General features: G+C 41.8%; 1 protein-coding gene across 4 annotated transcripts in view; it reads right to left on the bottom strand.

The window, feature by feature from the left end:
• Nucleotides 1–13,291, bottom strand: part of DENND2B (DENN domain containing 2B) — a 60,700-nt gene that overhangs the window by 44,385 nt on the left and 3,024 nt on the right. Inside the window, exons 2-4 of one of the 4 annotated variants that reach the window (XM_062494443.1) lie at nucleotides 9,479–9,486; nucleotides 3,652–3,672; nucleotides 1,395–1,549 (exon numbers count right to left, since the gene is read on the bottom strand). In XM_062494443.1, coding sequence (XP_062350427.1) covers nucleotides 1,395–1,549; nucleotides 3,652–3,672; nucleotides 9,479–9,486 — 184 coding nt within the window. Of the gene's footprint in view, nucleotides 1–1,394; nucleotides 1,550–3,651; nucleotides 3,673–9,478; nucleotides 9,487–11,772; nucleotides 11,910–13,291 lie in introns of those variants that run through there. The other 3 variants (XM_062494444.1, XM_062494445.1, XM_062494446.1) reach the window with 3 other exon arrangements.

Below are 13,291 nucleotides of genomic sequence, written 5' to 3'. Positions count from 1 at the left end.
AAGTCACTCCTGGTTTACAAAGGATGTGCCAGGAGCACACTAAGAATCCTGGTGATGCTTCTTTTGTCCCTTAGATTGTCATGTTTGTATGCACACAACAGCAAGTAGAAGAAAATGCATTTAGTTTTCTTTCTAAGTCTCTTTACAAGACAAAAATGTAAATTGTTGTGGCCTTTTGTTCAAATGCAAATTTTCTGTTAATTCAGTGCATGGTGAAGGACCTTTAAAAGGTGCTTTGAATCTAAAAATTAAGTATGTGATGACACTTATATTTTTCCTTATGAATATCCTTATGATTCCACAAACAACAAAGCAACCTGGCATTTCATGGTGTTCACAAAAAATGGGCTTGCTTTGGAAAATTCACCATGAGAGGAATGACAGATTTGTCTTTACAAGCAAGCTGTGGGTCTGCTGGTAGATAAAAGTAGTACTGAGAGATAAAAGAACTAATGGGAAGGATTCCACTGATTGATGAATGGAAATAAAAATATATATGTATATATTTGCCTTTACAAACAAACTGTAGGTTTGCTGATAAGTGAAACTGGACATTGAAAGATGAAATAAACAATGGGGGGGAAACCATAAATTCCATACGAATTCAAAATTAAAAAGGAGGGTTATACATTAGAGGGGAATCTTAGGTATCAGGCATTCCAGGAAGTCTGTGCCTCTCAAGTACCTCAGCCAGTGGGGAAAGAGAGAGGGAAATGCAGCTGGGAAATTAGGATAAAAAGGGAGGCTGTGTCCTCCAAAAATTTGAGAGACCCCAGGGGGAACGCTCCACGGCCTCTCCTTTTATTCAAATAAAGTAAAAGGACTCCTCTGTCTCCTTTTTGGTCATAAACCTCTGGTGTTTGTGGATTAATTTTCCTGGCAACCACAAAAGGGAAAGTCTGCGGAGTTCCTCATCTTTCTTTTTATACAATAAACACAATTTATACAGCCTTGTTAACTGCAGGCACTCAGATTTTTCAGACTATTTTATTATTCAAGTATTTACTCGGGCTTTCACCTGGAATTCTCTGTTTTACAATAAACATGCCACACTACTAACTTCCCATGAGCAGAGTCACACCAGAGTAACAACACAGGGACAAAACCAGCAGCTGACTTCTGCCCTCCTGTCCCTGCCCGGCAGCAGAGGCGATTCCCTAAGAGGTGCAGCCGCACAAAGCGGTAATTTAGGCGGAGATTCAGCTCTAAAACAAGCAGTGGAAGGATGCTGCTGGGGGCTGAGGCCAGGGGCAGCGCCGGGCGCGCAGGGACGCGGTGCCGGGAGCGCTCGCAGGGCTGAGCCCGCTCCGGGCGCGCCGCGCTCCTCCTGCGGGCAATGCCGCACAACCGGGCGGCTTGAACTGGCTCCGAGCGCGGCCAGCCGCTGCCTTTACCTGCGGAGGTGCTGTGTATTTCCTGTTCTGCGGCGTCCACATCCTGTGCAGGGAGTCTAGGGAATTCTCGGACAGCTGGTGGGATTTTCGCCCCGCGTGACGGCCTTTCAGCTCCACATCCTCGTACGGGTTTTCCTTGGGTGATTCGCCTGCACGTTCGGGTTTGGGGGTTTTTTTTGGGTTTGTTGTTTTTTTGGGGGTTTTTTTAAGGAAAGAAAAACAGACAGGAATGTAAAATTAGAAAAAAAAAAATCATGTGAACCAAGTGAAAGGCTTTTAGAAAAGCTCCTCAGCTTTCAGCATGACTCATCCCTCTAGCTGCAGCTGGAAGTATTTGGAGGAGAACTTGGCTATAAGGTCGACAAGTTTCTTTGGATTTTTTTTTTTTTACTGTCCCCCTGTTTTTTCTTTTTTTTTTTTTTTAACTAAAATGTGAAGATTTCACAAGACGTGCTTCTGAGCATCCGCAGCTGTGGAAAATTCATTAATATATAAAAGCTAAGGCACTTAACTTCTTGAAAGTGTATCAGTAGATTTTATATATATGTAAGAGCCGCTCAGGGGGTGAAATGAAGACCAATAAATAACTGTGCTCACGCCACCCTTACACACAATAAGACAATTCTTATTTGATGCAACCTTCATTTTTCTTCTGAGAGATGGCCAAGAGAGAATAAACACTCCAGCTCAGCAGTGCCAAGAGACAAGACTGAAAACGCAAAAGGAGAAGAATCTCTGTCCCAACCATACTGCATCCTCAAAGTGTTCTTTAAAATGTATCCTGTCTTCCAGTTAGGCAACCATTCATTTTAAGTTACATGAAACTCCTGTCTCCCAGAAGGAAACTCATCCTGCTAGTAAAATATAGAGGCTTAACCAATTAATCATTAAATATTACTTAAATGAAAAATACATTAAAAAGCAGAGTCCAGTCTTTGAATTTTTAGCATTTGAAAACCAGAACCAAAATTTATAGTCTATACTTAACTGAGATCCTATACACACCATCTTCTCAAAACTCTTGAATTTAGCAGACCTCTCACTAAACAAAGTAGCACGAAGATGAATGAGTGCCATCAATAAAACTAACATCTTGTATGGATTTTTTTAAACAGTTGATAATCAGCAACTGACTAATAACTTCAGGTTTTTCAAACACAGTCATTCCAGTTTTCCAACCATCTTGAACAGAAAAACATCTCCAAAAAAAAAAAAAGTGATCTACTCAAATGAAAGACTTGAACTTACAGAAACATACAGGAAATTAAAAGCTTTTAAACCAACTTGCTTTTGGTTTTATACCTAAAGATGACTTTAAAACCCATGGGTTTAGTACTATATATATGTATTGCAATACAAGCTATTTAATATAAGAAATTCTGTTGAGAACTGAGGACAGAAAGCTACAGCATAATTCCCACTGTTACATAAAATATTCACAGTATTTAAGGAGATGACAGCTGGGGCATAGGTGCTTTCAGTGAGAGCAAGGCCTGGGTTAACACAGTCTGTGTGACTACGAGCTATGTTGTTCTAGGCAGACTAAATTTCCTTACTGTACAAAAGAAAACAAAAGCAGTTTGTGCTTTCTACTTTATTGTTGAGCCTGGAAGCGTGAGACTGCTCGATTCATCAATTACAGCCACAAGAACTTTTGCTGAGCAAGTCCACATATTCACAATACAAATAAAAATACAGTTTTGCTTCAGTAGTGCATCATAGTAAGATTTCTAGTCAAACATAAGCACAAGAGTGAATGTTTTAGCTTTGCTCTAATGAGAAGCTTGAATCACTGCTGCTCTTGAAGAATGTTTTATTTGGCAATCACAGCATATTATTTCATCAAGAGGGAATCTGATTCTAGAGGCTGTACTATCATTGTGGCCAGTCCTCATGCCTCATGCAAAAAACACCTTCAGGTGCATGGGGTACAGGAAGAAAGCCTTTTTGATTCATGCAGTGAACAGGATAAATCTTAAGCAATATATATTCCTTTAAAATATTTAATGCTGTGGAGGATTATAGAAGTGGTTGATTCTTTGTGTGGGAAGAAAAAATACATATCACACCCTGGTTCTGTTACTTGTAGTCTTTATAGCTCTAGAAATGATAATCATAGCAATGACGAAGAGTAAAATTTGCAAAACACTGTTACTTACAGCTGATTGGACTCTAGTAGCACAATAAAATTTCTTGTAAGCCCAAGTCAAGTACAGGTCAAGCAAGAATTTTGGAATGGATTAATAGATTTCAAAATACCCAGCTACATGAGACACCACTCAAACATGAGCTTCCTTGTGAAAACAAATGTTACTGCATTAGTCTACAGAGTATCCAAACTCCCCAGAAGAAACAAGCCCATCAGTGAAAAAAAACCCTTTTACAGTGTAAAGCATTTATAAATGTTAGGGGGATTCTTTCCAAAATACAATGTAAAACAGAACTGCTTGAACCCAGTTAAACTCAACATAAATAATGTTGACCTGACATATTAAGTATAGAAATGGGCCCAGAGAAGTCTTGGATCGAGAGAAGAGGGAGGAGCAAGGAAGCATGAGCAGGGGCTGTTTTTCTGAGTCAGAGTCTCTACCAAAAAGAGAGCTTGGGCCAAATTCCTCTTCAGTGTAATGTGAAGGTCAGAGGAGACACCACAGGGATTTTAACCCTTTCCCCTAGAGCTGTAAGAGCTTCTGCAGAAGACTGGTTTGCTGTTCAAGAACTCTTGTGTCTATTCTTTCTCTCATTTGCTTAAAAAACAAATTATTTCAGAGTTGGGGGGGGGGCGGTTGCTTTGAAATAATGCCTTGAGATTAAGTACTCTTTACCTCACCAGTTGTTTTTCTGGGGGGTTTTGCCTTATTTTAAAGAAGCACATTTACACCAAATCTCTGATAATGAAATAGTCTGCTCCATCAGAAACCACCTGGTTTTGCTGACATGAGTTTTGAACGAAGTACTTGGTTCAAGCTGTGAACTAGAAGAGACAGACAAATAAACTACCTCCTCGGGAATTTTCAACCACCATTACTTAGTATCTGCTGTCCCTGGTAGACACACAAAAGACCAGATATACAAAAAGAGGCAAGCCAGACTGGTTTCTGTACAAGTGACAAGGAATCAAAGGTGTCAGGTAAACTTAAAATGCTGGCAATACCCTGAACTGCCTTAAAACAGTATTTAAGTGCATCTGACTGCACAGAGACTCCCTTCCACGGGAGGAACATCTGGGAAGTGGCGGTCACCAGCAGGTGCACGTCCCATGTGGGAGTGAGGTCTTGGAGGGCACCAGTGGTGGTGGTTGCTACTGCTGTGCTGCAGCAAAAAGGAGAAAAGTTTCCATATCACTGGCTGGTTCAGAGGTTTACAGCTTTCTCCTCAGCAGCACCACTTCTCCAGTCCCAAGTCTCAGGCAAGGAATGTTTGCAAGCTGCAGTGCTTAGATTTGCTGCAAAAGGAAAACATGTTTACAATGAAGGAGAAAGGAAACGTCCTTGATTCTGCCATATGGATGTCTCTATTGGAAGCCAAAAGGAGAAACATTATGCAGTACAGAGGCCAGGCTTGTCTTAATGAGGCTGATCCAACAGCCACATAAGACGGCAGCAGATTATCACTGACTTCAAAGGAAGCTGAATCATACCCCCAGAATGCATATGATCACAAACAGTAAGTCTTTGACAAACACTGTCTCTAATCACCATCCCTACTCCCAGATCAGTTCCCTCTATAAGTATATTTTCCAAGTTTCCCATTTTCTCAAATTCTACATACCGAAGTGCTGAGTTAACACAGGGCATTTATCTACACGACATTTATCTTCAGAAGATCTCAAAGACAACTTAATAAATGGTCCATCAGGGAAAGAAAATTTAAAAAACAACAAAAAATAGATAAAATAACCACAGAGATTTAGAAAAGTCCTGAGCAATGCAATGCCTTGAGCTTAAGCATCGATGAGTTTCCTCCAGGGGCTGCAGTTCCTCACTCTGGGATGCGGTGCGAGTCAGCCCCACTGAGTCCTGAGGCAGCACACAATGCTCCTCTGCTCAGCCTCTCACACGTGGCAAATGGCAAGCAGAGGCAAACTCACAAGCCTGTCTCATGCTGAGAAAGGAGTGAAAAGTAAGGCTGAGAGACGAAAAAAAATGAAGCAGGCAGACACTTCTCTATAAATGGCAGAAAACTGGGAAAGGCATCATTTCTTTCGAGATGGGAGAAGCAATTATCAGAGGAATTAAATGATTCACAGAGTGCTGATTGTAACTCCAGCCTTTTGTGCTGCCAGGAAGAGAGAAGAATGGAACAGCAGGTTTAGAGTAAAGGAATGGGCTCCTAAACTTAAGTTGGGTGACTAAATTGGGAACCAACACTTGCAAAGATACTGAATGCACAGAGTGATGTCCAAGCTCAGAGCTGCTGCTTTTCCCCCTGGCTGCTTAGAAAGCCCAGGGGCCTGAGTTATCACCTCACAAATGAGGTGCACATGCACTGTTCATTCATTTCAGTCATAAAATTACACCAAAGCAGATCCACACCACCGGTGTTGGAGGAAAACTGGGCCACTGGGATGTTTATGAGCATGTTCAGATCAAATGGATGAAAACCAGTAAGTCTCCACACTCCCATAAAATATCCAAGCTTAGATCTTTGGTACATAGATGAGCTTCTTCAGTGTCAGAGATGCTGCAACTGTGCATCTCAGCTGGGGAATTTATCTCAGGAATCTGAAGAAAGAGGAACTATTTCGATCTCAAATTACAGCTAACACACATTTACAGCTGCTTTGAAAAGCTGCTGCTAAACAGCACTAAGTTACAGGCCATTACTTGCTTATAGTCCTATCACCCTCTATCCACCCTGTATCCACTCAGTACCCTGAGCTCAGAAAAGCAGTAGAGCACCTACAACAAGCAGAGTGGCAAGTCTAATATGCAATCAGCCTTTCAGGTCTTGGTCCACGGAGCTTGTAGGCAACAACCTGTGCTTTCTGAACTTCTCCAGACCTTACAGTAAGCAGAAGAAACACTGCAGATACTTTCACCTCCCTGCTATCTCTGCAGGGACTGCTGAGAGTGCAATCATAATGAAGCATAAGGGAAAAGAATTAGCATGGCTGATAAATGAACAAGAAACCCCCAAAACCCACCTGTTTACCCCTCAGTCCAAAATCCATGTGCATGAAAATGTCTGATGAGCAACTGTTAGCACAGTACAGAAGCAGCTTGCCTAAATTGCCTGCATTTCAGGAGTGTCACCCTGCTGACTTAAACACAGTCTCTGAATTTAAGGGAGGATTTAGGAGAGCAGTCTCATGGTCTTTTTTTTTTTGTTTTACTAACCTGCAGCATTGACTAGGCAGTAAAGCTGACAGAGACTGTCACGAGAAGCTGTAGTGGAAGGTATAGTGATGAGACAGACTCCACAGAGAAAAACTGAGATCTAAATAGGGCATGAGATTGATTATTAAAAATAACTGGAATCCATGTATCCAAATGTAACAACAAAGCAGCAGGCTGATTGTCAATAGCATCAGCTGAAGTATTTGGCCTTTCTTTGACAGACACACATGAGCACTGTTTGATTAAATGTGCTCTGGTTGCCATTACCCTACAGTGTCTATTATTAAATTTGCCACTGTTACACTCTCCAAAGTCTCACATTCTTTTTAGGCTATCAATGGCAGACTGTGGGTGCAGAATAAGACAGGAATATATTATTCTGTGATCACTGCTTGTACCATCATTTCCCATCAATTCTAGCTCCAGAGATCTGCTGGTGTCTGACTGAAAACCCAAAAAGTCTTCTGAGAAGAAGCTAGCACAGCACTGCTGGCAGAGTTGCAATCTTTCCAAGTTTGCTTCAGTTTCACAGCAGCCCTGCAATTCCAGTTTCTTCCTGATTTGTCATGGGATGATAATATGACAGACTAAAATGTGCTACAAAAGCATGGCAGGCGATAATGTGGCATGTGAGGATGGGATTTTACTCGAAAGATCAGCTTGCTCCCTTTCTAACCTTTTCCCACATTTACTGGAAGAACTTTGCAAATGTTCTAATTTGAAAGCAATATCAAGCTGGAACATTTTCCATCTTGACCTCAGTCATCATTTCTGCAGCTCTGATCGCACACAGACAGCAAAGGGCTCAGTAGAACAGCTGAATCATCCCATTTTGTTACATGACATGCACTGTGTCAAATTTACACAAGAAATGGAACCGACTAATTGGTGAAGGAGAGATGAGTTTCTTTACCAGTAGGGGAAAAAGGAGTGACTTGTCCTGTTTTAAAGCAGAGGTAAACAAGAAGCCAATTATCCCAAACTGAAGCAATACTCAAGCTGACGGAGAAAAACAGCCAAGCAATTTGTATGACTCCACTGTTTTCACTTATCAGTCACCTTTGGTGGCAGCTGTAACAAGATTCAATTATATTATATGCCCGTACAGGAAACAGTGATTAAGTTGACCTCTTAAGGTGCAAAAAGTATCTGTCAATAGAAGTGTCCAGCTACTGAAAGAGCTTAAAATCTTCTAAACGTGACACCAAACAGGCCCAGAGTGCAGTAGGGTGCATAAGAAACCCTCCCCAAGAGGGTCAGCTGCCCCGGGACGGTGAATTGCCAGACATTCCAAATGGGAACCCACCAGCAAGATCCCACTTATAAATTCATCCTGGTTTTGGAGATTCCCCTGCAATGTTTTTGAGGCATTGCTTTACTGTCTAGACTGCTTCAGATCCAGGTGCCAAAGCACACATGGAGCCATGCAGCATTCAATCAAACATTCTCAGTCTAGGAGGCAACACACAGAGCCCAGCTTGGGCAATGGGTTTCCTGCACAGCTGTCATGTCCTCTTGGAGGAAATCTCCCCCTGTTCTGCTGTGTACAGCACTCTGGGGAGTTACAAAATAAGAAGGCTTGTCTTGTCAGTGGTTTCCTCCACTACATTTAATTTCTAAATACAGTGCTATTCCTTTTGTTTTACTAGATTTTCTCAATTCAAATTTAATACTATGCCCTTTGACCTTCACTTCGCTCTATTTATTCAACTTTTTTTGGTAATGATAACAAGTGCTTTGTCCTAGATGCCAGGCCAACAATGCTTCAGAGACACAAGACCTTAAATAACAATATTCCAACATCTCAGTCGCACTTGGGGGAGCAGACTGGAAAACTGGAACTGTATGGTCCATATGACAGGAAATACTGTTGTGCACAAACACAGCAGAAGCAACAATCTCAGCCATCTCTTAATACTTGATAGTTTCTTGAATTCACACAAAGCCAAGCGTGGTTTCCCCAACCGGATTCAGAAAGCCACATCAATTTTGGTCTGATTAAAGGCTCATTCAAAACCACAAGAAGCAAAACAATGTTAAGTTTACTATGACTGCCACATTTCTGTGAGTGCTAGTACAGAAGATGAATGAAGTCCACATGGTTGCTTGAACATGAAATACAGCTCTGATTTGTATTAGGAATGTGCACGCCTTTATACAAAGGCTGCCTGATTAATGCAGAATGGATAATTATGTTCCAATCCAATACCTGTCCTGAACTTACCATGCAGGTATTTCGTCTATTCAAGTCTACAGAAATATTACAAAATTGAACAAAGTGTCTGATTCATGACGTCACTGGATTTCAAAGCACAATCCTCGTTGATTTCAATACACCTTAAAACTTACTATTATTTTTTTAAAAGAGTCAGCTCTCAAAATAAGATAAACTACACAAAGCAGTTCATTGCTGCCCTGGTCATTAAAGAAGCAGTGCAAGGGCACCAGGAGGAAGACAAAGCTTTAGTGTGCATATGCCCCATGTGAAGAGGCCATGGGGTAACCAAAAAACCAATGACTCCAGGCTTAGCACTTACATGCTTAGAAGCTGTTTATCCTGGGAAAGGCTGGGTGATAACCCAGCTGACTGCCACTTTCCACAAAGGTGAAAATGGAAAAGGCAGCACCACGCACTTCCTGGAGGTGAAAGGATGAAGGACAACAGTCACAAATGGCAACAAGGAGAATCCAGACTGGATGGAAAGAAAAATTTGTTCACAGTGACATCCAGAAAACATTCTTCACAAAGGAAGCTAAGCAGTAGAGAAGGCTGCACAGGAGGCAGTGAAGCCATCCTCCCATGGTATTTTGGAAACTCAACCAGATGTAGCCCTAAGCAACCTCATCTAAAGTTGAAATTAGCCCTGCTTTGAGCAGAGGCTGGACCAGCTGACTCCACAGTCTCCTGCAACCAGAATTTTCTATGTTTCTGTCTCACAGTAGACTGCTTAGAGTATTACTCAAGATTCACAGCTTTCTTCTCTTGTATTTCAACACTTCCTTGCATTACAAATATTAATTCTAAGGGATGGGGGGACATGACACACCTAATTAAGTTAATTACTGCAGCAACAATGTTTTAAATGCCTACGAGTTTTAGGGAGGCAAGGAGATTCAACAAGGTACAGGAAAAAAGAGACCAACCAGCAACTCTAGGGGAACTGTTTGCAAAGAAAACTCAAAGCACAGTGACAGACCCCTTTATAGCTTTGAAGCAGATGTAGATCTATAAAATAAACTCACTCTTGCAGACACCTGGTTTGCATGAGCACAAAAGTGCTACTTGGAGACTGGGGTCTAACACCACTGGCATAAATTATGCAGATGTGATACACAAAACTACGATAGTTTCTTTAAAGCTGCAGATCAAACCACTTTGGCTTGTCTTTAATCATGCCTGACAGTTTATAAGAATTATACTGATTTGGTATTCCCTCTGCACTGCCATATTGAATGAAGTACTTGGAAAGAGGTTGTTAAAAAGCAGTACAAAACAATGAAGTTCTGTGTTTGTCCACAGATCTGAAATTTTGCATTCTCTTTCCACTGCCCTGCCAAAATGCCCAAATTATAGTCTTGAAGGAGCTGGTTTATAGTACCGATGAGTTGGAAAAGCCCATTATGATTTTGTTTTACTGAACCCAAGACTTCTCATTTGAAGTAAGCTTCCCTACCAGATCTGCACATTTTATTTTCATAATTAACAAACCAGACAAGGAAAAGAATCATTACTACCTAAAATCTGGTGCTACATGGACAAGTCCTGAGCAAAGATGAGCACTGTAACTAACACACACAATAAATTTTCAAGTGTGAATAACATGTTGGTCTGTCATAGAAATGGCTGATGATATAAGGATGCTCTACACAGAAAAAGATTTTCAGTATCTACAAAAGCTTTCATTTTAACCTACAGACACTGAGCAGGAGCTGAAAGCTTCTGTTCTGAAAGCAATTTTTTAATGGCATAAAGGAAATAAATGGAAAGAGTAAATTCCTGTTTTCACTAAGGCTGACAAGCCAGAGACAGAAATTGGGTCTGACAAAGACCCCCAGGCTCCAATTTGTGGCCACTGTTCTTTGCTATATCAACTGATATGACCAGGAACAGTTTTGTCCTATTGTTTGCCTCTCAAACATTTGTAAGCACTATTAGAGTGCCTTTTTACCAGACTAAACAGGCCCAGCTTGTCTGTCTCTTCAGAGGATGTTTGCTCTAGGGTCCCACACTGTCTTGGTAGCCCTCCAGCTTTCAGTATACAGAGATTCATTGTCCAAAGCAAAATGAAGTTCCCTTTGTATCTGTTGTAATAATATAACACTGAAAGAGTTAAAAACAATGCAGATATTCATCACTTGTGTGGAAAATCTGTGCTCTGAAGGGCTGCCCAATTTTCAGTAATTATAACATTTTTTTGATGTTAAAAGAATGTATGCATAGGCCATACATTTCCTTCTAAGACCAAAAGAAACATGTTTTTCTTATGAAGTTTAATGAAAACAGTGTTTTTTGTTGTGCATTCCCAATGGTGTACAGCTAAAGGAAATTAATTCCTCTTTAACCAGGAACTGAGACTTGGAGGAGACCAGGAACAGTGCTACAAACAACTGCTTTGGGGCAGTCCTCACCTGAGCCCTGAAAAGCTCAGGTTAACCACACAAGGCCTCTGAGGTTAATCTTGCTATTGGATAGTTCTGTAAACACTGTCTCGAGTCCTGTTCTTTACATTTTTACACCACTCAAGGCTTCAAGCCAAGGCCTGGATAAAAAGAATGGTTTGGTTCCTGAAAAGCATTGGCAAAAATCTGACCAAAGTCTGTTTCCAATACTACCCAGTGAAGTCTGAAAGAATCAAGACCGCCTGCACGCAGCCTGAGAGCTACATTTGCACTGAAAGATCAAACCCATTTAGCCTCCATTTAATGTGTCTTTACTGACAGCACAGTGCCTGCACAGGGCATGTGCTCAGCAGTACCATGGCCTGCCCACATCCACTCAGCATCCTGCTGTGAGCCCGTGCTCTGCAGCAGCTTCTTACCTACAATGTCTTCGTAGGCATTTTCTTCTAAAGTGCTCTTGGACCCAAATTTATGCTGGCTCTCAGTCCCATTTTCAGTCGGGGAGGGAGGGTACAGGGATTGCAGGCTTGAGGCATCCTCAAACTCAAAGGATTTTCTAAAGTTTAAAACAATAATAATTAATAACAAGAATGCAAAATTATTCAACATTTAAAGGAGCATTTGCATGTTAACAAATATATATTAAATGAACCATAATTACAAAAAAAAACCTTCACATCATGCTTTAAGGACTAGCTTTTAGTGGACATTAAGTCCTGTGCTCACAGCAGGCACTAGTAGAGCCATCTATGACAGTTTTATGAAGCTGGAATTATTGTCATCCCCATTATGAAGACATGAAGAAAATACCAAGAAAATATGTTTTATTTTTCCAAGTTTGTAGAGTAAATTAGCAGCACAGTCCTCAGATTAGAAATTACTTTGCTCTTTCCAGAAAGATGTGGTCCTCTGTCCTAAAGAAAGGCAGTCTCTGAAAAGCATTCCTGCACTGGTTGCTCTGGGAGACGTAGCCCTTAGTTTGACACCACTCACATGCCTTGAACCTTTGGATATGTTCCTGTGCAGAGCTCAGTGCACAAATGCCAAAGGGAGACTCATGTGCCAGTCACCCATACCCCTTGCACAGCCCATGCCAAGCACTGGTAGCAAAGGAGGAAGCTTTGAGGAAAATGCTCTCTAGGGTGCATGAGCAGCTTGGGCTGATGGCTCAGAGGCTGAAGCTTTGGCCTTTCTGGCAGGAAGGTGAGGACGAGCTGGGTCAGATGAACCCACACAATTTGTCTCCCACCCACACCTGCCCCAGTGCTGCTGAGCACTTCAAGAGGGAGATAAACCCAAGTTCTTCCCACTCCCCAGTTCATCCAGTCCTTGTTCTCTGGGGCAGTACCTACACTCAGGGTGGGATGAACATGATTTGGCATCAGTACAGGGGCTGGCATTCACTGGGATTATTTACTGCTGAGGATGAAACAGTGAGAAAAGCAGGCTCAGGTCAGAGTCTAAATAATCCCATGGTGCTGCAAGGCCTACATGGACTGTGCTGGTGCCCATGCTCCACTCACTGAGCCCCAGCCTAGATTAACAATAAATCACCTGCCATCAACCCCCCCTTGTTCTTCTTCTTCTTACCAACTGGAGGGGTGCATATGTTACAGCTAATCTATATGGCAGTGGCAGAGTCTCATGAGACACTTTGCCTGTGAATTGGCACGAGCATCCCTACAGGTGACACAGTGACTGTCACACAGAATGGTGTATTTGAAAAGAGCATTTCCTGTTTGTCTGCTGGACAGGCTTACAGCTGGGATCAGGCTTAGAGCCTTCTCTCTCTCCTTTCCCTAATCTTCAGAATATCCAGATCCAAGTTATTCACATGAGGATTATGTCAGAAACAATCTGTGCTTGTCAGAGCCAGACACCTGCTCCTCCATCCACAGCTACTCACAGTTACAAAGGATGCTGACACACTGAAAGCAC

The sequence above is a fragment of the Cinclus cinclus genome, chromosome 6 (assembly GCF_963662255.1).
Source record: "Cinclus cinclus chromosome 6, bCinCin1.1, whole genome shotgun sequence".
NCBI lineage: Eukaryota > Metazoa > Chordata > Aves > Passeriformes > Cinclidae > Cinclus > Cinclus cinclus.
The sequence above is the reverse complement of the archived record's forward strand: the minus strand, read 5'-3'. Positions and strand labels throughout refer to the sequence as shown.